This window comes from Neodiprion fabricii, chromosome 3 (assembly GCF_021155785.1).
Source record: "Neodiprion fabricii isolate iyNeoFabr1 chromosome 3, iyNeoFabr1.1, whole genome shotgun sequence".
NCBI classification, from domain to species: domain Eukaryota; kingdom Metazoa; phylum Arthropoda; class Insecta; order Hymenoptera; family Diprionidae; genus Neodiprion; species Neodiprion fabricii.
In genome coordinates this window covers 31506075-31533816 of record NC_060241.1, presented here as the reverse complement: position 1 = coordinate 31533816, position 27742 = coordinate 31506075, and the positions used below count along the sequence as shown (strand labels likewise).

General features: G+C 37.4%; 4 protein-coding genes across 8 annotated transcripts; 2 read left to right on the top strand and 2 right to left on the bottom strand.

Moving 5' to 3' along the window:
* Positions 1–92: 92 nt before the first annotated feature.
* Positions 93–14625, top strand: LOC124178310. The gene is made up of 18 exons (XM_046561547.1): positions 93–520; positions 2963–3160; positions 4745–4829; positions 4962–5128; positions 5692–5867; positions 5987–6119; positions 6560–6598; positions 8003–8192; positions 8266–8585; positions 8902–9170; positions 9265–9372; positions 9858–9931; positions 10020–10149; positions 10484–10506; positions 11516–11601; positions 12028–12165; positions 12342–12494; positions 12609–14625. Exons 2-18 carry the CDS (start codon positions 3074–3076, stop codon positions 13947–13949), a joined length of 3519 nt encoding a protein of 1172 aa, XP_046417503.1. The 5' UTR covers positions 93–520; positions 2963–3073; the 3' UTR covers positions 13950–14625.
* On the bottom strand, positions 6727–17342 carry LOC124178497 (protein Red). Of its 4 annotated transcripts, XR_006869820.1 has the most exons (3): positions 17075–17342; positions 15083–16785; positions 6727–7045 (listed from the first exon to the last, which is right to left on the bottom strand). XR_006869820.1 is itself a non-coding variant. In XM_046561897.1 (2 exons), the coding sequence occupies exon 2, from the start codon at positions 16696–16698 to the stop codon at positions 15148–15150; it is 1551 nt and encodes a 516-aa protein (XP_046417853.1). In that variant the 5' UTR covers positions 16699–16785; positions 17063–17342; the 3' UTR covers positions 13975–15147. The 4 variants fall into 4 exon arrangements, 3 of the variants coding, with proteins under 3 accessions (XP_046417853.1, XP_046417851.1, XP_046417852.1); XM_046561897.1 differs by lacking the exon at positions 6727–7045 and having other exon boundaries at positions 13975–16785; positions 17063–17342; XM_046561895.1 differs by lacking the exon at positions 6727–7045 and having other exon boundaries at positions 13975–16785; positions 17067–17342.
* A 4-nt stretch (positions 17343–17346) lies between these two features.
* Positions 17347–23350, top strand: LOC124178490. Of its 2 annotated transcripts, none has more exons than XM_046561873.1 (7): positions 17347–17483; positions 17710–18253; positions 18617–18789; positions 18920–19075; positions 19249–19629; positions 19733–21682; positions 21766–23350. In XM_046561873.1, the coding sequence occupies exons 2-7, from the start codon at positions 17896–17898 to the stop codon at positions 22108–22110; spliced, it is 3363 nt and encodes a 1120-aa protein (XP_046417829.1). In that variant the 5' UTR covers positions 17347–17483; positions 17710–17895; the 3' UTR covers positions 22111–23350. The 2 variants fall into 2 exon arrangements, with proteins under 2 accessions (XP_046417829.1, XP_046417828.1); XM_046561872.1 differs by having other exon boundaries at positions 17710–18337.
* Positions 23351–24227: 877 nt separating this feature from the next.
* LOC124178513 lies at positions 24228–27263 on the bottom strand. The gene is made up of 3 exons (XM_046561928.1): positions 26825–27263; positions 26653–26736; positions 24228–25852 (listed from the first exon to the last, which is right to left on the bottom strand). The coding sequence occupies exons 1-3, from the start codon at positions 26855–26857 to the stop codon at positions 25652–25654; spliced, it is 318 nt and encodes a 105-aa protein (XP_046417884.1). The 5' UTR covers positions 26858–27263; the 3' UTR covers positions 24228–25651.
* Between the last annotated feature and the right edge of the window lie 479 nt (positions 27264–27742).

Sequence of the window (27742 nt, the reverse complement as noted above, 5' to 3'; positions counted from 1 at the left end):
TACATAAGCCACGACGCGATCCTCGTGTTGGGTCGTAGTTGTTGTACCAGTATTATAAGAGCAGAGTCGGCAATCATTTGGAGTCCGGCTGTAAGCCTTCGTTACTGTAAAGCTGTTCTTATATACCGATAGAGTAACATTCTGTCGGGAAGTGGCTAACAGGCCAAAGCATATCGTGGTCAGTCGTTTAGTTATTGTTAGTGATTAACCAGCAGTGGTCGAGTATTGTGCGTTTGCTGGGTCGATACCGTCGATATTTTCATGCGAAAGTGAATCGAAGCGAGTTCCTTGCACGAGCGTGAAATTTATTAGTTAAAAACGGCTGACCAAATTGTTATACAGACTTCATTCGTGGTTAGGTTTGATTACTTCAACAATTTATTATTTATTTAAGAATTTATTGAAAATGGTTGTATTTGCATCCGCGGTTTCGTTTCAAGTTGACACATAATATCTCGTAATGCTTCGAAGTATAAAATAATTCGCCGGTCCAGGAATTTTAGTGGTTATAGCAAAACAGGTATTTTCACTTCAATACACTTTTGTACATGATATCAAAATTAAAAACGCTGATTGTCAATAAGAAGCTGGAGTAGGAAAATCGTATCGGTAGAATTGTTTTCGGTGTGATTTGTACGGAATACCAACGTAAGCACGGTGGCACAAAATACGGTAATCATAAATATGTATGTAGAAATGACAAAGTCACGTGTTTACGGTCGCTGACGATGATGATGGTGATTGGGTCATGCGTGCACACGCGCAGCAACGCGACCGCATTTATTTGATTATGAAATCAAAAGTATCCAATTTATCAGGCCTGCAATTTATCATCAGGTGGTTGTAACATTTGGCCGGGAGAGCAAAATTACATGATTGGGTCCGTTACTGTTAGTCCAGTTGGAATGTACAGAAATACAACCGACTTCCATCTCGAAAGAACGCATTTGTGTAACTTTTTGTACAGGCAAATTGGATGACCAGAAGGTATCCTCAAGTTTCCTATAAAAGTTAGGACCGGGTTGAGGCGCTAAAAATCATTAAATATAAAAGAAGCGGTAAGTCAGCGATATTTTTCTTTCTTTAGGGTTCAGAGAATAGTGTTTCCCACAAAAGATGTACGCTGTGTTGTCCTCTACAGCATAAGTCCTTTACAAATATCACGTAGAATTGTTAGTTTAACCGTGAATTGCTAGTGAACAAAAGGAACGATTGTTTTCTTCATTGCAAGTGATTCGGTCATTGAATAACGCAGTGTCCTGAAACTTATTCGGAGCGTAGAACAATCTCTCAACGAAAAACCCATTCAATGTTTAACCAACTACAACATGTAGTTCAGCATCTATAATCGATCTGCGAAAATCCGCCCTTCCTCGATCACTACTAACCTGTAAGTCCCACACGCTGCCAAAAAATCACGGTAATAGTTTTTAGAACCCACTTTCAGAACATGTTGAAAACAATTTTTTTTATCCAAACCCTACGTTTTTTGAGGAAATAAAATTTCGGCTTATAAAGAAATGGAAATATTCTCGTCAATTTTCAAGTTACAGGAAATATTCTTGAAGGAACTGATAGGTCATTTTAAGACGAATTTTGCGGAAAAAAAATCAACCCTTAATAATCACTAGAATCGAAGATACAAGTGGCTTAACCTTTTATTTATTTATTGTTTTCCTATTCAACATTTTCGGTCAAATCACAATCGCGAACGTTCTGTAAGCCTTCCGGCATCATTCCGATTATGTGTGATATTTCTTGGAACGTTGGTGACACTACCCCTACTCTCTCGCCCCTCACCGACGCACCGCTTAGTTAACAATAAATCTCCGTTGATATTTGTCCTATAGGAGAATTCTTTTTTCTAAACCAGGATATTTCTTTCTCACCAATCCGAATATGCCGGCGAAAAACGGTATTTTAATATATTTAATCCACCAACTATTGGTTTCAGCTCAACTGAGTACTGGGAGCGGCTACAAGGTAACTCAACAATTAACAATGTGTTGGTATGAAATCCTTTTAATATTGTTGGCGTGAATTCAGTACGACGTATTGAAATTCCTTACATGAATTTATTACGGACATTCTTGTTGGTGGGTTGATTTTAGTCGGTGGGGATCTTGTTGTATCGCGATGCAAGTCATGTACATCTGACTGGACTATGCATCACAGGTACAAAAACGCTTCTCCTTGATACGTCCGTAACGGGTTGACCGCTTCCGTTGTCGGAGATTCAATCAGGTTTCTAAGCCAGTCCGAGAACCGATGAGTCTGAAAATGAAATTCCTACGATTGGAGGAAATACTGTTCGAAATATTATTCCGCGTAGTCGGTTTAGTGTTAGTGAAAAACTTGATGAACTTAATACTTCTCTAGGTGGGGGCACTATAAAGGCTACGAAACGAACGTCGAAAATCCACTCAGTCGCGACTAAACCTGTAACTTCGGTAGTGTGCGTATACTTTCCAGGGTAATTCAAGTTTCAAAATTACATGGTTGGCTTTTCTCCGCAAGATTTCTGCGACGCGTTCTTCGTTTCACGAATAATTTTATTTTTCACTCCGTACACGCGTCAACCGGCGCATCCGAAAAGTAACGCAGGCGATGCGAATTGGCAATAAGCACGCATCACCGAGGTTTTTCTCTGCTAGTATTTACATATTTTCTTTACAGAAATGTTCGTGTAACGTCTTTCACCGATGATCTATTGACCGTTAACTTACGATTCATTTTTGCTCGACCCATGCTCGCGTGTTTCGATCCTCGAACATTTTTCACGATTCCGTATCGCTGAATCTTGCGGGAATAGAATTCTTAATCACGTTACACAAATGCATATACTTTCCCGAATCGCGACACTTGCAATGTCCGTACGTAAATCACTGAAAATACTGAACTTGTTGTTATCCGAGTAACTCGTGCTACAGGTTCTAATTGCCACCTCGATATCATGTCACAGATAATCTGATAAATGGAGCGATCTCCCGCCAATATTCAGCGCCAGCGAACAACTCGTCTTCTTCATCGTCGCACGTGACACGTACAATGCAATCCTGAGATTCTTGTCGAAATGTGCGGCCTCAAAATTATTGTACTCACCCTTTGCATTTGGCACGTTTCTGCCGTGCTAATGAAAGATCAATGTCAGCGGGAATACGTACGTATGAACAACTTGTAAAAATTGAAACGCGGCTCACGTCGCACCCACTTAAAACCGCGAAGATGCGCCAATTTCACACAGATTAGCCCCACGCAATATTTTACCCCGCAATCCGGATTTTCTCTTTGCAAAACATGCCATGGGATCAAAATTTTAGACTAACGAATAAGTTCGGGAATAAAAAATTTTGAGCGACTGGTACTTGGCGGATATAATTTCGTGTGAAATGAGGTAAAATTTCAAGTGTTTTTATGTGAGTGCGGTCTAACTGAGCCAATGCATGTATTTCGTTGTTAGATTAATCGTAGTACTCGTACTTTGCTTTCAATTTGCATTTTTGAAAGCGTTCGTTATATTTGTGAAAGAAACATCACTTGCGGGAGAATTTGCATTATATATAAACTCTCGTCCGGAGTCTGAGACCAGCCACAAACTATATGTGTACGAAGCGGAAATGATAACAACCACATTAGCCTGTAAGACGAAAGATTCCATAACCATGAAATTTACGTTGGAAGTTCTTGCTTCGGTACGCACATAGCCTTATACGGTGACTTGTCACCATTTTTTTTCAGTCATCAACAGAGCACATCCCGAACTTATAGATTCGTGTTGTAATTTAACAAGAAAAATTATAAGATCCCATTTCGTATCGAGGATTCCATTTTTTCGTCGACATCTGTGTTAATAATTTATTTAAGTAATCACGAACGATCCACATTTGATATTGTTTTCCTTATTTTCATAAATGATCGAGTCACCAACATATCGTCAGAGGCCTTTCGTCGTTCAAAGAAAGCATATCTGTACGTTTATCGCCTAGACCTTTATTTACGATCCATAAAATCCGACGACTCTTGGATACACGAAATCATTTCTCGATAGTGATTTGACGTCAAACGCCGGAAAATATTTCGTGGAACTTGCTTCGCGAGACAAAAGCAGACGAGCGAAATGTATCGTTTTTAATTTTGCAACAACTTTTCAAGGTACTGAGTTAAGTATATCCCAATTTCTACGATATCGAGACAGCTCTGATTCTCAATTTGGAAAGAGAATATGGCACAACAATTACATTTATTCATAATTGAAAGATCAACTTTACCAAACTGCCGAAACGTGATTCTGGTGGAGAATGAAAATTCAGTCACTAGGGTGACAAGCAAATTTCGAAATCAGCAAAATGTCACCTGCGACTTCAACTGACGATTCGGTCCAAAGCGTTGAAATTATTGTACCATCGCCTTTTCGACAATTGGTTTGAATTTCTGACCTAGATAACGGAAATGCTTTTACAGTTAACAAATAGATTTCAACAATTATCAGGCTTGCTATCAGAGGTGATCTTCTGCTATCTATTGTGAACCCAGAGCGCAAAGCTCAGCAGGACTATTTTAGATCAGAGTCTAAAATTCCAGACAGTAAGAAGGTATCCATCCGTAACTCGACATAAAACATCAACATACACTAAAACTATTTCTCCGCAGGTTGTTAAACATAACGGAGCTTTCATTCATTGGTGGGGCAGTTCGCGAATTAAAGAAAAAAATATACACTTTAAACACTCTTTACGATTTCCAGGAGTTCCCTGCAGAGTGGAAATCGACAGAAAATGACACTCTAGGACCTGGCAAGATGAAAGTAGTTTATGACAAAAACGCAAACGGTGAGATTCTTAGGAATAAAATTGCTCGAAATTTATCTGGTTGATCTAAGTAAGTCAAGATCAATCGATTTTCATTAAAAACGTTCGGTTCGTTCGGTGATATGACGTATTCTGGCATACTTTGTTTCACAGAGATTCGTGCGACGTTCGTCAATGGACCGAAAGATGTTTGGATAACAGCACTTATCAAACCGACTGACAACGCCTACTGTCCTAAGACCCTCGAAGATGCTGAGAATCTTTTTCTATATAATCAAAATTATAGTCAACGATCCAATACTGCATACAAAGCGTCAAAGGTAATTAACTTCCGACCACGTGACAGACAGCCAAATTTTAGTGAACTTCCGCAGGTTGACTGTAAGACAGAAAGCTTCGTATACACCATATTTCGACAAATGTATGCAAGATCAAGCAATCGTAAACTTAGTAATTCTATCAAATTCAGGGCTATTTTCAATTCTTCGTTTTATGGGGGTAGTCGGGCGGAATTTTGATCGTACTGAGTTTTTGTTCTTAAAACGACTAGAAAAGATCAGATGAAAAATTTCTTTCAACCGGATTAAAATGATGATAGTGTGTATTCTGAAACAAAAATTCAATCTTCTGTGACAAAGTGTATGCGCTAAGAATTTTTTGCAGCGGCACGCAAAAAATTTCCTGCCAATAATTCCTCTATATCCTCTACGATGCAGACTTTCAGCATAAACATCATCGAGCGCAGTACATTTTTGGATTGAGATTAGATCAGTTACGTTGTTATGTCTTAAGTCAGCATAAACTCAAATTATTTACAATTTCGAAAATCGACACATGTGTCATATTCCGACCAAGCGTTATACAGATGCGTTGTTGTTTTCAGAATGCCGAAAAGCTAATGACCATCCGAAAACCAATTACTGGTTGTTATTATTTCAATATAACGGATGAAAACGGCACCAATTGGTTATACGGCGGTCAATTTTACAATACGTCCAATCCTCATATCGATCCTCACCCGAAATGCAAACTAGAGTACTATCCCCCTGGTGACACGACGTGAGTTCCTAACGTACAACTTCATTCCATAACTCGACCATATTAAGTATCTGCTGTGAAAATTTGCGCATGGCTGAATCAGCCGTATAACAAGGCAGTTCTTGCATTACTGTTTTCAGGAAAGAAAGTGTAAACATTCGTGTGACGGTACCGACATTGTGCGAAACGCTAACATTATGCGTGATAAGCCATAACGGAAGCAGAACCGGAAAGGAATGCTACTGGTCTCAAATGGAGGAACAGTTTTATAGGGTAATACAGCATTAGATTTACTTTATTTGCGAATATTCGATTAATACGATATATTCTATATCTTGTGTTGTTTCAACGGCCCGCGGTTATTACCAATTGGCAATTATACATACATGATTGCACTTCCACGTTATAATTTTCTTGCTCCGTCAATATTGATGCTAAAAACACTTTTTTAAAGATTCAATTTATGTAGGTATACGTAGGTAGAATATTTTTCAAGCGCTACCTCCGTCAACACTCGATTACCTGAGAGTTTTTCTACGGGAGGTAGCACGGAAAATAGAATTTACGGCATGTGCGCAAATAGGGACTTTTTGACTCGTGTGAGGTACTTTGCACTCTTCAAGAAATCCCTATTTTATGCGCACTTGCCACGAAAATAACTATTGCGATGTAGGAGGAGATCTCTGAGCTGAAGTTTTCTCAATGCTTTTCAGGACACCGAGCCCAGCTGTAAAAATCCAATCACGCACAATGTGAGTGTTTTCTTGACATTTAAATTTTTTACATTGAGGCAATTAATCCTGAACATAAAAATTGAAAATGACAGAATTTCCGTTTCGATGCCCTCAAATCCACCCTTGCATTTACCGGCGCTGTGTAAAACGGTATGGGGCGCTGTTTGTCAGTATGTGATTTGGCCGTTTTTACTTTTTTTTTACTTTGATACATGATTTTGTACAAGACAATACGAGATATTAAGGGTGAAAAAAAGACACTTTTTCTAAACATTTTTTTACAAGATACAGGCAATGCATTTTAAATCAACTGATTACAATATTGTATAGTATCATTTCAAGAATATTTTCTGAAAATTTCAGTGGAAAATATAAAAAACTAAACCGTTGGCAGCAAATCTCCGGAGACGTCTCGAGAAAAAATAGTTATTTTGTGGTGACGGTTGTAACTCATCACTGGGTCACCTGAAATCAAAAAATCAAATTCATTTTATTAGTTTATGAGTTTCTCTAGGTAACGCTGTCGAGATTTTTTTTTTTTTAATTTGCTGTTATTTTTCATTTTACAATAACAAATTTGCCGTTTTGTTTTTACCGAAAATCATGTTTTCAACTTTCCAGTGTTACCAAAAGTTGAAAGATCAATAAAAAAAAAAAAAAAACTTGACAGCGTTATCTGCAGAAACTCATAAAGTAATAAAATCAATTTGACTTTTTGATTTCAGATGACCCAGTGATGAGTTACAACCGTCACCGCAAAACAAGTTTTTTTCGAGACGTCTCCGGAGATTAGCTACCAGTGGCTTAGTTTTTAATATTTTCCACTGAAATTTTCAGAAAATATTCTTGAAATGTTACTCTACAATACTGTAATCAGTTAATTTAAAATACATTAGCTGTATATTGTAAACAAATGTTCAAAAAAGTGTCTTTTTTCCACCGAATTAACGAAACCCTCCCCACCCCCCCCCCCCTTAAGCAGAGGTTTATTGTTTTTCAGGAATGGAAAATCTGTACGTTTCGTCAGTCGAAATTTCTAGTGGTAAGTCTTGCGTTTCATTGAAATTCGAACGTAGTGCAGGAAGACTCAAATTTGAGTTCAAATTCATACGAACTCATAAGTTCCTTAGGTTTGTTTAATTATACAAAGTGTGTAGGATACGTTGTGGAAGCAACAGAGAAATCCAATTCGAATTATTTGTGTGAATAATAATGAATAAAAATCAAAACTTGATCTTTGTTGTGCTGAAATAATAAGCCCGTTGAATTTTCGACCTTAAGATCAAGAGAATGTTTGCACCAAGTATGTAAGGGAGAGATTAACGGTGAGCCTTGGCCGATTCTGAGCGCAGTTGCCGCTGTTTTCCCCTAAGGTTTGCTGCACAATATTTTCTTTTAATTAAATAAATCTCTTTGTTGTAGAAAACAAAAAAAAGTCCAGAGCATTCAGAATGGATAGTGGATGTTACATGGGAACAAGAACGCGAATGCAATTCTAATCGTAGTTATTACGTGTCGATTTACACGATCGGTGGTAAATGCAAATTTCAAAATAAAACAGTGGACTATCATCGTTGGCAACCTTTTATCTCTGACGAAGTGTTCCGCTTCAGTACGTAATTCAAATGTACTAACTTTTTATAATAAAACGAACCAATTGATGAATTTACATGATTTATTTGTAGCTCCTCCACCTGCCAGCAATTACCAGCCCAAAGACGATAGCCCCTATTCCCTCGAACTTGTTGCGACTATTCTTTCCTACGTCGCAGTAGGTGCCATTTCAGCAGGAATACTACTTTATTGGATCAGGCAGTACAACTATTTGATAGCTGTAGATAAGCTCAATAAAGAAAGACACAACGGAAAGTCGCAAAGAGCTCCGGAACAGAGTGATGACGGAGCATCGAAGGGAATTTTGTTGGTTTATACCAAGGGTTCGCTGTCGTTCATGGATAAAATGGAAAATTTTCGAAATTATTTGAGGCTTGCTTGTGGCTGCAGGGTAAGATTATTTGTAAACCTAAAGACCAGTCGTCGTACATACTTCACGTGTTGTCCGAAGTACAAAGAGGATCTCGCGAAGAGGGCGAGAAGGGTCTCACTCGAGAAAGACCCAACCAAAAACGGTCGAAGCAAGGCAAAGAGTCACCTCGGTTACCTTGAATGGTTCCCATTCGCGAAATCCTCTCATTGTCAAGGGAGGATATTAAATTAAAGTCAAGCACTTCGCGTTGTTGGCGACCAAGTATCCGGATGTCGAATGCACAAGTTATGCGGCATCGCGTCAATCTCTTTAAACGCTTTGTCTCTGATTCTAGGTTTACGACTTGCAGTCGCAGGAAGACGAGGATGACGTTGCAACATACGGAGCTACAGAATGGATTGGCAAGTTGTTACTGAATGGCAGCAAAGTAATTTTCGTTGACACCCCGGAGTTCCGTTCTGTGGTCAATGGAATCGAATCTGACACAGCGGAAGAACGCGAACCGGTTGTTGACTCGCGTGATCTTGCGTTGCGATACGCTGTTGAGTCAGCTAAGAACGTCCAAGATCCCTCGACTCAATATTGCCAGCACTTTGTTGTTCGGTTAGTGACTGTGGAGAGAAATCGCGTTTCTTTCAATAAGCCGTGGTACAATATTCCAGTTCTCATTTCTAACCATACATTCCTCGATTCGCAGATGGGACGAAATAAAAACTACCGACGACTGGAATGACCCATTATCGTTGATCGCACCTCACATTCGTTTCAATCTTCCGGAGAATTTCGATACTTTGTGCGAGTACATGTGAGTTATATTTCTTTACTTTTCAATCTACGGATTATGTTGAATGTTAGCGAAATATGGTGCAGCGCCGAACTCGGAAATCGGATTCTCTCTTTGACGTCATAATTATTTTTTTCTATCTCGTTCGACGGTTGAAATAGATACTTGTAACGGAGACTTATTAGAATTCGAGTCATTAGAGTGACGTTTCGGAAGGACCCAGAATGAGAACCGTCTGACTTGCAAAAACTATCGAGTGACAAGAATATTGTTCACGGTACAAAATATCTATCGTGCACACATCATTTCATTACATGTATACTGATTTCTAATATTTTTGACATCATTTCACATGATTCGCCATTGGTTCAGTGTCATAACTCGATTCACTGTACCAAAGACCATAGAACTTCGACCGTCACAAAACCAAGCCGAATTACCTGGTCGATGTATTTTAAAGCTTGTGTGAGTTTAAAATTCAGCCGTAATCGATTTGTCTGTTGCAGCCGCAACTCAATGGGTACAAAATTCAACTACCATGTAGTTGACGTCCCAAATGCCGCTGAAGCTAATACTATATAATAATACAAGCCAAGCATTTAGGATCACAATAACCTGTGAACACCATTATACTGTAAATTATTTTTTAAATCTCACTCCACGATAAGATCAAGTAGAAAATAAGATGTACTATGAACTGCAATTCAAAAAGATCTGTCGGATAGTTTCCAAAATGTGGGGATACAAAGTTCTGAAGGATGAAATCTTTTACGTACATTCAGCGGCTCAGCAAAAAACGTGAGTGTTCTGAAATCAAACTTATTATTCATACGCATTTTTTAATTATTATAATGGAAATCATTGTTATCACCTCAATCCTCCGTATTGTTTAAGGAGTTATATACAGTTAAAATTTTCAAAAAATCGATTTTTTTTTTGAGAAACCGTCATTTTGTCAAAAAAATTTATTTCGCTTATTCCTTCGATTGATTACTAGATTTAACATTACTTTAACGAAATCTGTTTGGTTTTTTAATTTCTGAGGGTCCAGTTCAAAGATATAGTGGTCACCGCAAAACGTCTTTTTTGAGCACACTCTGATAACGATCGACCGCTCATCCGTCGTCTATAGCTTACACTTCTCAACCTTTAAAAGTGAGAACAATCATAGAAAAAATCGCATGCCAAATCTGAGAGGTCAAGGGTAAAAGCCAGGTCGAATTAGCGTGGAATGCCCCATATACACTATTTATTTGTGGGTTAGTGAAATAAAATGATAATGTGATAAGTCGATTTTACATAAGATTTCACTGTTTCAATTTTACGTCTACTCGACCGTCAACAATCGGCTGTGAATGTAAATTGAAATTTACCGTTAATCAAATTCTTCATGTTCTTAATTTGAGTAATGAAATTGGACGATTCTTTAGTAATCACTTTGCGAAGCAACTGCAGAGATTTATTTCATACGACGATGCAAACAAATTCAAATATTTTTATCTGTCAAATGCAACGCAACTGCGCAGTTTCTATCGTCAATAACATTCGCATGTCTCAGACGCAGTTTACAGAACGATTGCGGAGCAGAACTGACGTTGCGTTCAACGTAGTGGTGTCTACCTACTTATTAAACTCGCCTGGGTATGTAAAAGCGGTTGTGAAAGTTGAAAATTAAAGTACATTCCGTGACTGTGGAGTTGAAAAAATAACAGGTGTGTTGCGCTAGTTACGCGATTTGATTGAAAAAAAAAACTGACATCGTATTTCGAAAATACCGCGTAAATTTTCATATTGTTATTTTTTTATGACAATGCCGGTATAAGTTTTCACGAATAGTCAGTGATATATGAAATTCGGTAAATACGCCGAATGACTCGACATTATTGTAAGTCAGGTTTATAAGCGCAACACTTCGTCGTCCGGTAAAAATTGAAAATTTTGATTACGCCTATGAAACAATTCATTATGCTTTTTGCTGCACTGAAATAGTGAATAAGTGAAAAACCCATTACCATACAAATATCTAGTCACGATAATTGAATACGCTTAACCCAGGTTGCGATAACAGTTAGCTGTATTGCTGTTATCGAAGAGAATCGCTGTTTATTTTAGATAACAATATCTAAGGGGAACCTGGTTTATATAAGTAAAAATTATATTACAGCTGTCTTCATATTGACAACCATGCGTCTCTCGAAACTATTAATCGTTGCTGTCGCGTTGGCGATTTCTATTCAACTGACCTCCGAGGTATGTATCAACTCACATATTGAAATACGAGCCATCTTTTGGTCGAACACTACGAGACTCTATTGCACTGCCGCATGCCGCGTTCACTTCGAATTTACTTATCAATTAAAAGAATACGATAACGCCAGATGCAATTCGTATATGAGATCGGCGTGACTTCACTTTATCGCGGTGCAATCGGGCCTGTACGTGAATTAAATAATTTATGTAACAAAACCGTTCAAAAACACTATTGAGAAAGAAATTTACTAGCTGGTAACTTAACGAATGTAGCATCCGTAAGTGTAGAATAATCTATCGATAATTCATGTTGAATCTTTTATGTCGGTAGTTTGAGAAAATACCAACTATATTCAATAATTAGTCATTTATCCATAATTTGATTATCGATCGTTCGCCTAATACCCTTCTATTCGTCATGTACAGGTTTTGGCCGCAGACACAACTTCTTACATAGGTGCAGTTGTCGAATACTACCCGGTTACAAATGGAACAAACGGGACGACAATCGCTAACGCTAATGCTCAAAATTATGTTACAATTATTAAGAGAGCTGCAAATTACGTGAGTAGATTTAAGTAAAAGAAAAACTTTTTGTCTCTCATCGAAAAATCAAATAGCAGTGGTAAAATTTCTAACGTTCTTCGAGTTCAGAATTCTTTGTAAAAGAGTATATTTCTATAACGCTTGAAAAATATGTTTACCTAAATGAATTCCTTATATTCATTGAAATCTTTCAGAGCACGGACATCGTCGTATTTCCAGAAAGCTCTTTGACAATGGGACTCAATTCCTCCGACACGGACAGAACTTTGTATCCTTCACACAGCTCTTTTGTACCAGACCCAGGAACAGACATACCCTGTGATAATTCGTCGACTGTCGTAATGGAGGTTTGTAAAGAGAACGATTGGATTCATCGGCAATACAAAGAATGTCAGACATCTTTAAACATACTACAATACAGGTGTTAGTCAGTATACCTAATGTCAGAATTTTCTTCCTAGGCTTTACGTTTGATCTCATGCGCTGCCAAGAATAACTCAATTTACGTCGTGGTGAACTTGAGCGAGAAAGAGAACTGCACCACGACAGGAACGTCGTCTCGTCCCTGTCCCAGCGACGGTTACTTCTACTACAACACAAACGTAGCGTTTGACCGAACAGGAGCAATCGTATCAAGATACAGAAAGTACAACCTCTTCGGCGAGCTGGGATTCAACATAACTTCGACCCCAGACATCGCGACATTTACCACGGATTTCAACGTTACATTTGGACAAATAATCTGTTTCGACATCCTCTTCAGAACGCCAACTCTGACTCTGATCAACGACTATAACGTCACCGACATCATTTTCTCGGTACACTGGTTCTCCGAGATGCCGTATCTGACCGCCATTCAGACCCAAACGGCCTGGTCCTACACGAACAACGTCAACCTTCTGGCATCAGGGTTCAACATGCCAGCTACCGGCAGTGGAGGCAGCGGAATATACGCTGGAACCAACGGAAGATTGGTCGCCCTTTTCTCGGAGAGTGCGAAGAACGCTCTTTTGGTGGCAAGAGTACCAAAGGTGATCGACGGGGCCCGAAACAACGTCACCTCCACGACCTATCCGCTGATCTACGAGTTCAGTAACACCGAAATCACGACTCTGGTTGGTATAACGACGGTCCCTCAACAAGCACTGCTCCAGGATATTCTGACGGCTTACACGACGAGCGTTTTGTCCTTGAGCAACGGCACGACCGCCAGTTGGCTCGAAATATGCGATCGGCAGCTTTGCTGTTCCTTTTACGTCAACGGGACCTTCGATGCGGAGAGCGTCAATTCGAGTGCAAATTATTACAGATATCGCATCGCAGTATTCAACGGTGTGAGAACACATTCGGGCGTGGCTACCACCGGTGTGCAAATCTGCAGTATTATTTCTTGTAGAAATGATACGGCGAGCAGCTGCGGGCTGAGATTTGCCGCTACGGACACCGTCTTGCAGCCGACTGTCTTCAACGAAATCGTCGTATCCGGTAATTTTTCTACCACCTCAGACGCGATGCAGATGCCAGACTCATTGACCACGGATATGCTTCCATTAAACATCAGCGATTTCACCTACAGGAAAACTACCGTATCTGGTTCCACTTTAGCGAATGTCACCCACGTTTTGACCACTAAAACAAGCAGTTTGTTAACTTTTGCTATTTATGGTAGAAATTTCTCGGCCGATGGCCTGGCATTCACCGAAAGCGTTGTATCATCCGCGATTCCATTCTCACGCTTTTCAGTGGTCCTGACTACGGTTTTTGCAGTCTTAATTACCTTGCACATTTTGACTAAGTATTGAGAAGAGTAACTTTTTGTATCCGGAAAGTTGCGACGGGTATTATGTATGTAAATAATTACCTCGCAGAAATATCCAATAATATTAAGTATATATGTATATTTGTAATGTGCATAGCGTGTATGATAAGTTCGTGACTTATGATCTAATCAAAATTAAAGATAGTTTGTACTATTTCACTTTTTTTACCTTATGTCTCTGTATGCTTCACGTATAAAAAAAATTCTATCATCGTCTGTCTGCTAGTTAATGATGTCACTGAATGACTCAGTTACTGAAATTACTTTGCTACAATAAGATCGATTCTATGCGATAGAAGATTCAATGGAAAATTCGCAACTCGCGAGACAAAGAGCAATTACCGTTGGAGCCGTATATTCCATATTTTATTTTAAGATATTACATAAGCTTACTATGTAACTAGTAATTACGACCTGTATTTGTTAATCATGCAATGAATTTAGTGGTTTAAATGTCTATTTCGATAAAAGTCTATGGCTAGCTCAATAGCAAAGTTTCCTTTCAAACACCTCGCCTCGCATTCTGTTACCCCCTTCGAGTCGAGGAATACTATGAACCAGATAAAATTTCCTTATAACTATATGCAGTTCATATTTAAGTGTTAAATATATCACTTCCAACTGTTCAACTCTGCGTCAATAAATCACACTCTGCGCAAGTATAATATTTTATTCCATCTTGGTAAGATAATTCACTATTTTTTACGAACACTATCTAACATTAATTGTCACTGAACTCATTGCTGAGGTCAAACATCAGATAACGGAGAATAGGCAAGCCTGGCCATTTCGTGTTTTGCCACATCCAGCAAAGTTATCTTAGATGACGATATAAGAATTCAGTAAAAATCGGAAAAGTATAAAATGATCTGTGGACGAGAACGTGGATAAAGTTGAGCCCTACAGAATCAATCCTGAGAAATCTATTTTTGAACGATTCTTGTCACAATTTATCGTCTTATTGACATTGAACCTAAATTCCAAATTGTAAATCATATTCTGCAAATTTTTTCTTGGTCTTCCAATTCTCTGATAAGCCAGATAAAAATACCTTCAATGATTTTCGTCATGATGAATAGTACGAGTAGCAAGAATGTTAAAATTGAGTTGACTGACCTAGCGTTGGCAATAACTTTCCCCCTCGGTTAAACTTGCGTATCCTGAATCGATATCTCATCTATTTAATATCTTGGGACTTTGAACTCTGGCACTGCTTCCGATCCTCCTGTTGGTTTTCTCTTATTCATGATGTTCTGTATTTTCTGCCATTCTCTGTCCAACTCTGCTTTCTCATTCTTTTCCTTATTATACTTCCTAGTTCTTCTTCCATCTGCCATTTTCACTCCATACTGGAAGGCAGCCTTGGGCAAAGCCTCCTTGTTGTTCATGTACTCGCTATATTCCTCGGGAGTGTCAAAATCCCACCGTCCAATCGGCCCTTTCTTGTTTCCCAGGTCCATTTTAGTGTAGTCCACTTCGTCGTCGGAATCGTCAATAGCATCCTGCATCTCGTCAAGTCCTGGATAACACTCGGCATAGCCTTCAGGTTCGGCAGCAAGTTTATTCAACAGCATACCCTTCTTAGGTGCATTTTCAATGCTCTGTGCTATTACTGGCGGTAGCTGTGGAGCGTTAGCTGCATCGTCTGTCGACGTCTCAACTGGTTTGTCAAAATATGAACCCTTTTTCTTGTCCTTTGAATGAACAGCCTCCTTTCTGCTTGACGAAGGAACGTAGTCGCCGATATCTCCATAAATGCTGTCGTCTTGAGGCCTCTGTGCTGTATCAATTTCGTTGAGTTCCTCTACACGTGATTTGCCTTCACGGTTCTTCTTACCTTTCTTATTATGTCGACTGCCCTGACGCAAGTAGGACAAAATCTGGGCTAGTTTATTTATGACAATATCGTTGGTCGTCAAAGTTGGCGTTGTGTCTATCGTCGGGACGTCGGCCTTGCTCCTGATCAGCGTCGTTGGTATATCACCATCCGCATTTTCATCATCTAGCTCAATGACGTATGCCATTCGACCAGGGCAATACAATTCGTTGCGTTCAACATGTTTGGATCGCATAATAGCCAATGTTTTGTGTATATTACGTCCTATCTTGGTCTTGAATTGCATTTCCTCTTCTTTTTTTTCCACCTCTTTCTTGTCCTTCTCTTTATCTTTCTTTGGCTTCACCAGCTTTTCCATTTCAATTTCCTGCTCTTGTTCCTTGGCCTCTATCTCACTCCTTACCTTCTGCAGCAACGCGTAATCCAACCCTTTCACCAAATGAGTGTGCTCCATATCTCCACCCAAGAACTTCGACTGTTGTATCATCTGCCTCCTTCTTTCTGCTGCATCCATACCAGATTTAACATCTGGCGCTACGGCTCGGTAGGCACTCGCTGTATTCATCGGATCTTCGGACTGATAATCAGCATTAGTTCCATCTCGTCTCTCCCTCGCTCTGTCTCTGTACTTCTCAGCTAGTTCTGCCATTTTATCCTCCTCCTGTTTCTTAAGCTTGGCATAGAAACTCTTCTTTTTTCGCCTCAACTCTGCTCGACTTCCTCCCGCTATTACGGGAGTTTGTGCCGTCTTAGCTGCGGTGTCTCGCATTGTTCCAGGAACCGACGCCGGAGTTGACGACGGCACCGAAGCCCTCGGCGTCATTAAGAGACGCCTAAAATCATCATTGGTCAATCTCACCGAAAGCCCCATATCCTCCTCCATTGTGTCCGGCATTTTTGTCAATAGCAATGCGCAGGAAATAGATTATTCTTGAGTTAGATACTCGCCAGCAGCTCCGCTTGGCAGTCTAGTCATCAGCAACTGTAATAAATGATTGATCCCCATTAACGCAGTCAAAAATTTTTAAAACTACTTTTGATAATTCAATTAATGATCATCAGCAAAACAATCTATGTAGTAGTTTGTTGTTGACTTTGAGGTTAATTATATAATTCGATTTTACAAAATTACCTGCATTTGCTAGCCACTGAAAATACAAGAGAGCAAATGTTCGCACAACTGCAAATTGTAAAATTTACTGATGCAAATTGCTATTGATACGTAAAAAATATGTAAGTCAATTTATCAGTGCATTTACATACGCCCTTACGTCTCACAAGCATCCGGGGTAACAAACAATCGACCTATCCTCTCGGTTTAAGGTTATGTCGATCGCTGTTCTGACACGTACGCTTCTGTGCAACGTATACGATTTGAAATTAATGAGTAACAGATTTTATAATCTGTAGGATTCACTGGTCCAAATTTGTTCACACCAAAATAATAAACGCTTCGATGATTTCGAATACAGTTCAACGTTTGCGTAGTTCAAGTGCACGAACTCAAATGAGACCGTGTCGCGTAACCGACGCCATGACACTTTAGCCCAACCTAACTTCACACCCGTCAAACGTCAAACTCGCAATTTTATCATCCCTATTGAGAAGGAATTTGTAGCGTCACTCATTTTAATTATTGAATGAGATATTCTCGTCCATCGCGGACACCTGCAACGCGTTGTGAGTATGAGAGAAGACATTAAACGATATTCAGTAACAGCTTACAAATTCATTCTTCTTATACATACGCTTCCAACCCATTTGTAAAGTCACATGACTGATTGTAAATTTTCTGTATATACTTTACCTAGCGTACTGCCTGTTCATTCTAGGCAGTAAACGGTGCTGAAAATAATTCATTATTGGTTTGCTTGGCTTCAATTGATATATTTATATTTCCTTACAGCTGACATATCGACAACAACATGAACGTCGATTAAAATACATACCGATCAAAAAAGCCAAGATGATTTCAGCTTGCCACAGAGATTCTTACGATTACGAAAGCTTGTCTACTAATGAATAGATTGAGGATGATTCGAAAGGGAATAGTGTCTACAAATCTGAACAAGATCCTTTTCGTCGTGAATCCATGCGTTACATCACGAGTACAGAGGGAGAACACGTCTGTTCTATGTGCGACAACATGTTCGAGAATGAAAAAGAACTTGCTGATTATGAGTTGCCATCAGATGGTTCAATGTATGGAAATTCAACAGATAACGAAGAACAGACGAAAGTCAATCAACATGGAAAGAGCAAGGTTTTGACTGTCGATTTGATCAGACCGTTCAAATGTGATTTATGTGATTTGGTATTTGACAGAATGTCACAGTTGGACAAACACAAAAGAAATGTGCATAGCCAGGAAAGATCTCAAGTATGTCAGATATGTGGAAAAGGATTTTTCAGGTCAACAGATTTGAAAACCCACTTAAACATTCATTTAGGTACTAATAGATGCATTTGCGAAGTTTGTGGAAGAGAATTCAATCATGTTTCCAATTTAATTAGGCACGGCAGAACTCACTCAGGTAAAAACGGAACTTTATCTCACTTTAGACTTTTTTTGACAACCGAATTGAGAAACTATCGCAGTAAAAGGCTAAGACGTCGTTTTGCTTCTTTTTGGATACTTTTACCATTTTTTATCGCAATGTTGCGTCAAACTGAAAAGACCGTTTTTGGCGCAGTTTATATGAAAAGAAAACATTTTAATTAACATGATACTCCTGCTAAACATGACAGAGTTCTAAAACAATTGACATAAATATATGTAAAATTAATTAATAATTAGAACCAATGGATTATAGGAGTGAAGCCGTACCCGTGCACCATTTGTGGCAAGCGATTTACACAGATCAATACATTAACCAGACACAAAGCTATTCACAAAAGAGGAGATGACAGTATGGACTGTTGTTTTTGTGACAAACAGTACAAAACTAGAAATGGTCTTAAACTACACATGAAGAAATCGCACGGAGTAAGTATCGCCTTGCTTCACAATTTAGAATCATGCACACGCGGCAACTATTTCTTAGATCAATATGCCAAATTATTAATCATACGTCTTATTAAGCGCAAATATGAATGAAAAATTTTTTTATTTACAGTTTACTGGAAGTTGTCAGCAGGATTATGGAAAAATTGTTAAACGCAAACATTACTGTACAATTTGTGGGGACAGTTTTCAATTCGTTGAGCTATTAAAAGTTCACGAGAGTATGCATCAAGGCATAAATATATTGGAGTGCAAAAGTTGTAATCAGGTGAGAGAATTTGCAATTCTACACGGCTTGTTTCTTTGGCCAATTTTAGATACTTAATTCTTTCTGTCATTTGCAATGTGTCTTTGAAATATCGACAAAAATCATTATGTAAGCATTCTTTTGTATTAACTACTTCTCAGTCCCAATTCAATATATATATATTTGTATTTTAGGTATTTCAAAAGATGGACGAAATCAAAGAACACAGATGTGATAAACCGAAATTAGCTGGTGCAAATGAAATGATATCTGAGAAAATTGTGTCTGATGAAGAATTCTCTGAGAAGGCCAGAAACCAAGAAAAAATTATATCAAATTTATCTACAGAGGAACAAAGTTTTGTTACAAAACTTGAGGTTGTTGACCAAAGTTCGAGAGATTCTTGTTCGGAAAGAATTCCTAGAGCCAAGGGTATCTCGAAAATGAATACGATACAGAATTCAAGTAACCATGAACCTGATTACAAATTCAAACCGACCATTCTTACATGTCCCAGCAACCGGGAAGAGGATAAGCGAACTAAAGAAACAATCGTTTATGTTACTACTGAACAGGTATAAACATATACGTAATTACAATTACTTTTGTTACACTATATTTTGCTATCTTACTTACATTAAACCTTAACAAAATCATATCAAATCTAATTGTTTACAGCTGGCAAACATGAATACGGAACAAGTAGTAGATACAGCAAACCATTTTTTGCATGAACACTTGATGCAACTAGCGGCCGAAAGTGCCTTGCAAACTGATAATATAAGTTCTCGAGACTGTGACAATGAAGCCGCTGTATCTGAGATGATAAGTAATTGTTGGAAAGAAATTGAGATACCTGATGTGAATGAACCTGAACTAGCCGAAAAGCAAGATGCGTCATCAAAAAATACTACCCAAAATATAATTTATGTACACACGTTAAAAAAGGACGGTCTAGCATTTTTGAATAAAAGTGGAGATCTCGGGAATATTGGTACTGAAATAATGCCAGAAAAATTACAAAATATTAAACATGACTTAGAGGCGATCGAAAATTCTACTTTGCATGCCGAGCTTCAAGAGACATATACTTTGAAGCTTAAAGAAAGTGAATGCGTACAGCAGCATCATCTGGTTGGAAATAAAAATTGTAGTAAAAAAATTTCTGGAGTTAAACGAAATCCAAATAAATTGTTAGATTCTGTGTTATTTGAAAATATAAATTTAAACTGTTCAGAACCAAGTCATAGACAAGAATTAGACACAAGTTCGGTTACAAAAGGAATGAAAGTACTAGAAATTCAAGACTCTGTGCTGTACTTGAATGAAGAAAACTCTGATAAAGGACAACGCGAAGATGGTAATTTACAAACCACTTTACATGCACAGAATATGTTTGAAGACTTATTCAAAAATCATATGGATAACGTTAATACGGTAATCACTAAATCCTCTGACAATCAAGAACCAACTTTGAGATTGGTGAAAACAGACAACGAAGAACAATTCTATGAGCTACTGATCACAAATTGCTCAGAAAATGTGGTAGAATCTTGCGAAATAGGAAAAATTTCAGAGGAGAGTATCCACGAAAATTCAAAAATAACACCAAACGAGCCTATATCAGATTCACTGTTGAAATTAGTCCAATTAGAGAATGGTCAACGTATCTTGGAGTTAACGGAAAACACGCTATCAGAGGGATCTGATATTCCCGAAATGATTGGAGAGCGGACAGGAACGGAGGATATTGAAGAGGAAGTACAAAATTTATCGAAGAATGTTAATCACGATAAAAGTGGCGAAAAAAGTTTTGTGCATAACAGGGGGGAGAAAATCTTTTACCTGGCACAAAGTAACAAAGATAATTTGATCGACTTTTTTGAAATAGAAACACTTGGGACGCAAGACCAGAACTGTGATTTTGTCTCGGACGAAACTATACAGAATCTATCAATACAAACAAATTTTGACGATTTGGGAACTCTGAACAAAAATGAAAATTTGGAAATTGAGAGTCCGCCAATGGGTAATGAAAGTTGTGAAGAAATCTTTGGATTAATTCAGAATAATCTTGCGAAATACAATGAGAAAATTAAAAGCGAATCCAAGAAAGCTGTAAGGGAAGATGGACCGATGGTAAGACTTGTACAGAACGAAGATGGGGCGCAATTTTTCGAACTAATTCGAGGCGATTCAGAATTTGATGAAACGCAAGACTTTGAGTTGATTCAAACCTATGATACAGATGAAGGGCAAAGCACCCAATTTGTAAATAATATCAAACACGCTGAAAACATGCATACAGAAACAAGTTACACGATGAATGGTACCGACGAGAAAAGTAAATTAGAATCTGAAGTATCTCAGAAGAAAAAGCAGAAAAGTAATGTGAAAAAGTATAACTGTGACGTTTGTAAAAAATCATTTTCAAAAGGTTACAATTACAGACAACACATAGGAACACATTTTGCTGATCAACAAAAATTCAAATGCAAGGAATGTGGGACATTATTTGCCTGGAAGTCAACTCTCAATAAACACATGGCTAGTCACAGAGCTGGAGGGCAACAGAAATTCGTCTGTGAAATTTGTCCAAAAGTCTATACAACTTTGTCTCAAGTAAACGTGGGTATTGCACTTTTTTTTACTTATATGCGCTGCTACCGAAGTGAGTTGTTGTTTTAATGCAATATTAATATTTTATACAGGAACACGTCAAGAGAGATCACCTCAAGGAGCGTAATCACAAGTGTACACATTGTTCGAAGACATTCTTCAAAAAGTTTGACCTCAAAACACATACCCGTACCCACACAAAAGAACGACCATACGAGTGTCGCATTTGTTACAAGAGTTTCCATTATCAGAGTCACATTATTCGCCACGAGCGTATTCACTCAGGAGAGCGACCATACGCTTGTAATATTTGTGAAAAAGCATTCACGCAATTGGGGTCATTGAAGAATCACAGGCAGAGGCATCAAGAATTGAAAATAGATATTTTAGATTATCAAATGGATGAAGACGATCCTTTACCGCGATCAACATTGTAGGTTTGGACATATTTTTACATACAATAACTCTCAAATTAATATACTTCTGTAGTCAGAGTTTCACAGAGAATTGGTATAATAGTAATCATGTTTATGTGCAAGGTTGGTTTATAATATACATATATTGAAGTTACATATTTTTCCGTGTACTATGTATATACATATGCTATAGGTATCCACTCAAGTCGTGAAGTTAGTCCATAAAATTTTATTAAAAAGACCCGAAGTTAACTTGTAAAAAACAGTTGTAACCCTGACATTGTTATTCCTAGCATATCCCCAATAAAATTTTTGGCCCCTTGCAATCTCGCTACAATCCATTCTCATCTAAGGAATCATCTCCGATAATGGTATTTTGGCGATACAATGTGTACAAAGTACATTTAAAAGTGTATGAGATCGCCGAAAAGGAAGAAGATTGTTTTAAATATTGGGAAATTGTGTGTAACATGTCGTGTATAGGTATAATATATATCAATAAAAGGGATGCAAAAAAACTGCGGCTTGTGAGAGCGCAAGACTCGTTTTACAATGTTAATTTGTTTTTCCTAAAGTTAAAGAGAGAATAAAATATGCGAGGTTGAATATTGAATGAACCAATTCACTACAGAGATAACATTTTATTTTTCAATAATATCGTTAATATTTAAAAAGGTACAGATCTTTAGCTTCGTTTAACGAACGTTAAACGTACATACGTTGAAATGTTGAGCAATTACGTGTCGTAATGTAATGGTGTAAATGATAGCTATCAGAATTAGGTACTTCAATACCGTTACTTGCTGTTGTTATGAATGAATATTTTATGAAAATAACATATAATACTTCCTTGATGTAGTTGATGATTCAAGCAAACATTACTTTTCAAATTAGGTTCAATTACCAATATGTAATTATATTAAAAATACTGGATTAATCACAATTATTTCCTGTTACAAATTTTAAGGGATTTGATTGTGAATGGCGACGAGATAAATGTGGAAAACACAGTTTTACATATCACCCAAAATTGCTTCCGGAGATAAAAGCATGGTTTTAAGTTTCTTATCCGAACTAATCAGATTCCTTTTATTGTAGGATTATTTTACAATTGTATACGAAATTTGATCAAACCCTGTAATTTTCAAGCAAAGTATAGATTGAAATACCTAACCGAAGTTAACAAGTTTCGTGTTTATCATTCAGAGTGAGATTGGAAAGTGAAAGAAATTTAAAAAAACTATATTGTGCATAAACTCTGCTGTTGTAAATCGCTAATGAGAAGTTCGCATATCGAATTCGTGCTCTGTACTGGATACATGTTCATAATATCCATTGAAAAGTAATAAATTATAAAGTATCTATACTGTATAATTATGAAGAAATTGCACAATAAAAATAGAATTAGAATTGTCCAAGTTCATAGTTATTAGTAAAGATGTTGGATACACCAAAGGCTACTATGTGATATGTAGACTAGCCTAACGCAGATTTTTTAAATCTACTTACTGTATACACAAAACATTATTCTAATTGACCAAAATTTTTTGGCACATTCTGAATGTGTTGCAGACCATCCTTTACTTATAATTAGTGTATAATTTCTTTTTCATTTCTCTTTAGTTTTTATTTCATCATCAGTAGGGTAGATGAAAGAGAAATTATTTTGAGTAGTGAATATAGTATACAAATAAATAAATATTACAGAAATGCGTAGATATTGGTTAGGGGACACCTTATCGCGGCTACGGAAAGAATAAGTGTGACTCAAACTATACTTATAATCTAGAGATTTTCGTCAAGTTTTAGACAATCGGTGTTAAATCTTGCATCGATATCCATCAATTTGAAAGTCATGTAATACAAGAACCTTTCAATCATATCAATTCTGAATTGTGGCAGAATTTAAAAAATACCAAAACAATAGTTTACTTGTACACCAATTGTTGCAACCTGAACTAGTCCATAATAAAACTTAAAACCAATTCTACCCACGATTAACCTTTAGAGGGCCAGTATTTTTCCCTTGAAATTCGATATTTTTTATAGGTATGATTTATGTATATAAATAATCAACACATGAAGAAATGGAGTTTCCATGTTATCTGCTGACTCCTAAAAAAGCCAAGCTGGTCCTCTGAAGGTTAAATGTTTATCATTTTTTTTTTTTTTTTGTCTCAGAATGTAAATAATGAGCATCGATAGTTTGTATAATGAATTACGAAACACTCAACTATCATTTTTGAATATGGCTTTCTTCTCATCCATTTCCTCAATGGATAATCGTCACCTATGATTATCTAAATTTACGACATCATAAAGTGAAAAACGAAAATCTAACTAAACCTTTGAAACTACCTTCACATTTTCATCTATACTAACAATAATTAAAACTAACAAAATGTAATACTAACTGCCAATTAACTCTGAGCAGAGGAAAAAAGCTAATGCTTAATGCCCGTAAATTTTACTCTCGTCAACTATTTCTACTTCCTTCAGGAAGACCTTCATCTATATGGTAATATAAACATGGTAATCAAAAAGTAGGTACTACGAGTATTACGCTCGAAAATAATTTACGTACGCTACATCCTTATCAGAGTAATAGATAACTGGAATTCGGTACATAAGTGTAATAGGTAATTGTAAAACATAGTACGCACAGCCTATTCAATGGGTAACCATGTATTAAGGCAATATTCGTTTCATAATTAATTACTCTTTGTAATCTAACTTCACCATTTCGGCACAAAGGAGCTGTATTTGCTTCTGCAACTTGGCACTGAGATATTTTCAAGTTATATGTTGTGAAACAAAGACATACTTCTCTTAGAATCATGTGATCAAGATACATTTCATTGAATTACAGAACCTACAAGAAAATTCGTATTAAAATACTTGATATTCAATAGTTGAAATACTGTGCTGAGAGTAGAGTTGGTGTCTTAAAAGTTGAAACGTTCTATAAATATCTTGATGTTGAATTAAATACTTTTCATGAGATCAGACCGAAAATCGTGATATTAATAGTTCTGTCTGTACAGATTTTGACCATTCCGTTTAAAACCCATTATCCAATGTCTGACACCACTTTTCGTTATTGTACTTTCGAGACTTACAAATCGCATTCAAATACCAAGAATATGTGGCAATGCCAATTGGTTTATAGATCCAATATTTAAATCTTACTGATTTCGTTCCACCATAATTCATTAAATAAAAACCCATGTTCTCTGATTGGCCCCAACACCATAAATAAAAACATACATACCGAATGAATTATTCATCACATATTCCACTTGTTCCCAAGCGGGTGAAACCAAACCAGTAAAATTTTTAATAATTTATGATCGATTAAACACGTAAGTGTTGTTGTCAGACAGATCATTACCTTTTATCATTTCTGAAAAATTAAGTCTAGTTTGTGAATAAAAATTATCTCACAATGTGTGACTATTAGCACCTGTAAAAATAATGGGTAGAAATCACTTCTATTACATATTAAATAAACTAAAGCAATCAATAATAGCGATCTCGGTTCTCATTTCATTTCATTTCACTTCTACTTTAGCTGCGGAGTTGGTTTTTGTCCAACTATTTTATTGCGTAGAATGTTGAAATGGCCTTGAACCTGAGAAAGCTGAGTTTTTAGAGAGTCGGAAAGTTGCTTCTGGAGTTGTTGAACCTCGAGGATGTCACGGCGTAACGTTTGATATTCTTCTTTCACTTGGGTTACTGAACGCAAGAGTCTGAGCACAGATATCTGCATAAAATATATTTACGAACACATCATCGCAGTTGCAAGAGGGTCACGGATACTGGTTAAAAGTAAAAAAAAATTTTGCCACTGTCTCAACTACATGCACGCACATTTTGTGACATCGTTACGAATTCAGTCAATCTCCAAATCCAACGTAGTATGGAAAATTAATTACATCGATAGAACGCTCAACACTTCTTCCGGTTCTTTTACTCAGACACGATCAAGTCTTCGTGGTTCTCAATAATCTTTTACTCATATTTTTAGATACTGCTAAAAATTAGGGTAGGTACAAGTGGAAGCGAAACATGGAATGGCGTCAATCAATAGAACATTGCAGCCTGTTTCACTTGTTAACGCTATTCCTAGCACCGTGCAATCTTGTGCATCCAAACCAACCCTTGATGCTTCGTACATTCAAAATCGCTTCACATATCCAAGTGTTACAAAAATTGTGGTAAAGTCTTTGTATTTTGTTATGTGTTAACAAAATGCAAAAGAAAAATAACAAGTCGAAATCTTTCTAATAAAATTACGAATCGTGTGTCAAGAGTCCTAAGCCGATTATTATCTAATTTTTGTCTTATGTACTGCATCAATATTTACGTAGTTAAACTTGGTGGCAACAAAGAATTTTACCATCGTACGAGAATTGTTTTGTCAAATAAAATGCCAAACGATATCTTACAGGATACGGGTGTTTTATACCTGAGATAGAAAAAACATCAACAAAACTCTGAAGCCCATCCCACTTTGACCTTACAAAGACTGGCGTTAGCGGAACGTGAAAACTTGTGCATTACCTCGTTGTCCGGGTCCTGAAATTCTTTTTCAAACGCGTCGATTTGCCAGGTGATCATGTCCAGCTTGCCATCGGCTTCGCGTACCTGAAAATTACGATATATTATTCGTCGAGTGTTCCGCGTTGACGTTCTGAGGTTAACCGGTAGTCATATTTCAGAAATAAAAGCTTACGCTCTGCTCCAGATGTACAATTGCGGAATTCATTCTGCCCCTGTACTTTATTCACAACAAGGTATTCAAGGATTTTGTATTTACTTGTGTAGTTTCTATTTATCGTACTCGCCGTATGAATGCCTCAGTGACGTTATTTCAAATTATTTATTTCACGTCTGTTCATTGATTGCGAAAGGAGCCGTTGATATGTGCCGCTTTTGAAAAGAAACTGTGGCACGATCTACCAGGTGGCAGTACTGAATAAGTCTTTAGACTGGACTAGAATCGAGTGGACTAGGTGGACTTGCTTATAGAGCTTGCTACGTTTCAAGGTTTTAAGACTCGGGTTCTAAACAACCGCGAAACGATCCAGCCGCTTTATTTTCAATTCAAATGTCTTACCCGACATTCTATATGATCTTTAAATACATATAAGCAACGTATTTGAACGTATTTTACGACGTAAGAGATAGAGGGAAATAGCAACCTGCACTTAATTGCGATGCATGGTATTGAAAAAAAATGAGAAAATCGTAAAACTATACCTTAAGAATTTATACGTTTATAGTAGGTAATTACGATGGCTCGACGATGCGTGTGTGTTGAGTTGAACTGCACCCATGAATTAAGTTTGTAATATGTGAGCTGTCACAAACAAGTAATTATATTAACATGTAAGACTGCGGAAAAGGTGAACAAAAAAAAATAAATAAATAAATGCGAAACTCTTAATTTTTTTCTCGTCTTATCCTTTATAAAAAATATCGCAAGCTCAGCTGAGCTATAGGATTGCAAATTAACAACCGGTAACTAAATGGTATGACATGGATATTTCAATATCTGCGTGACGCCTGTCACGACAGGGTTCAGTTTAAAAATTACAAAACGGAACGTTTACACCGACTTTACACAGCCCAAGACACATTATGCACGTAT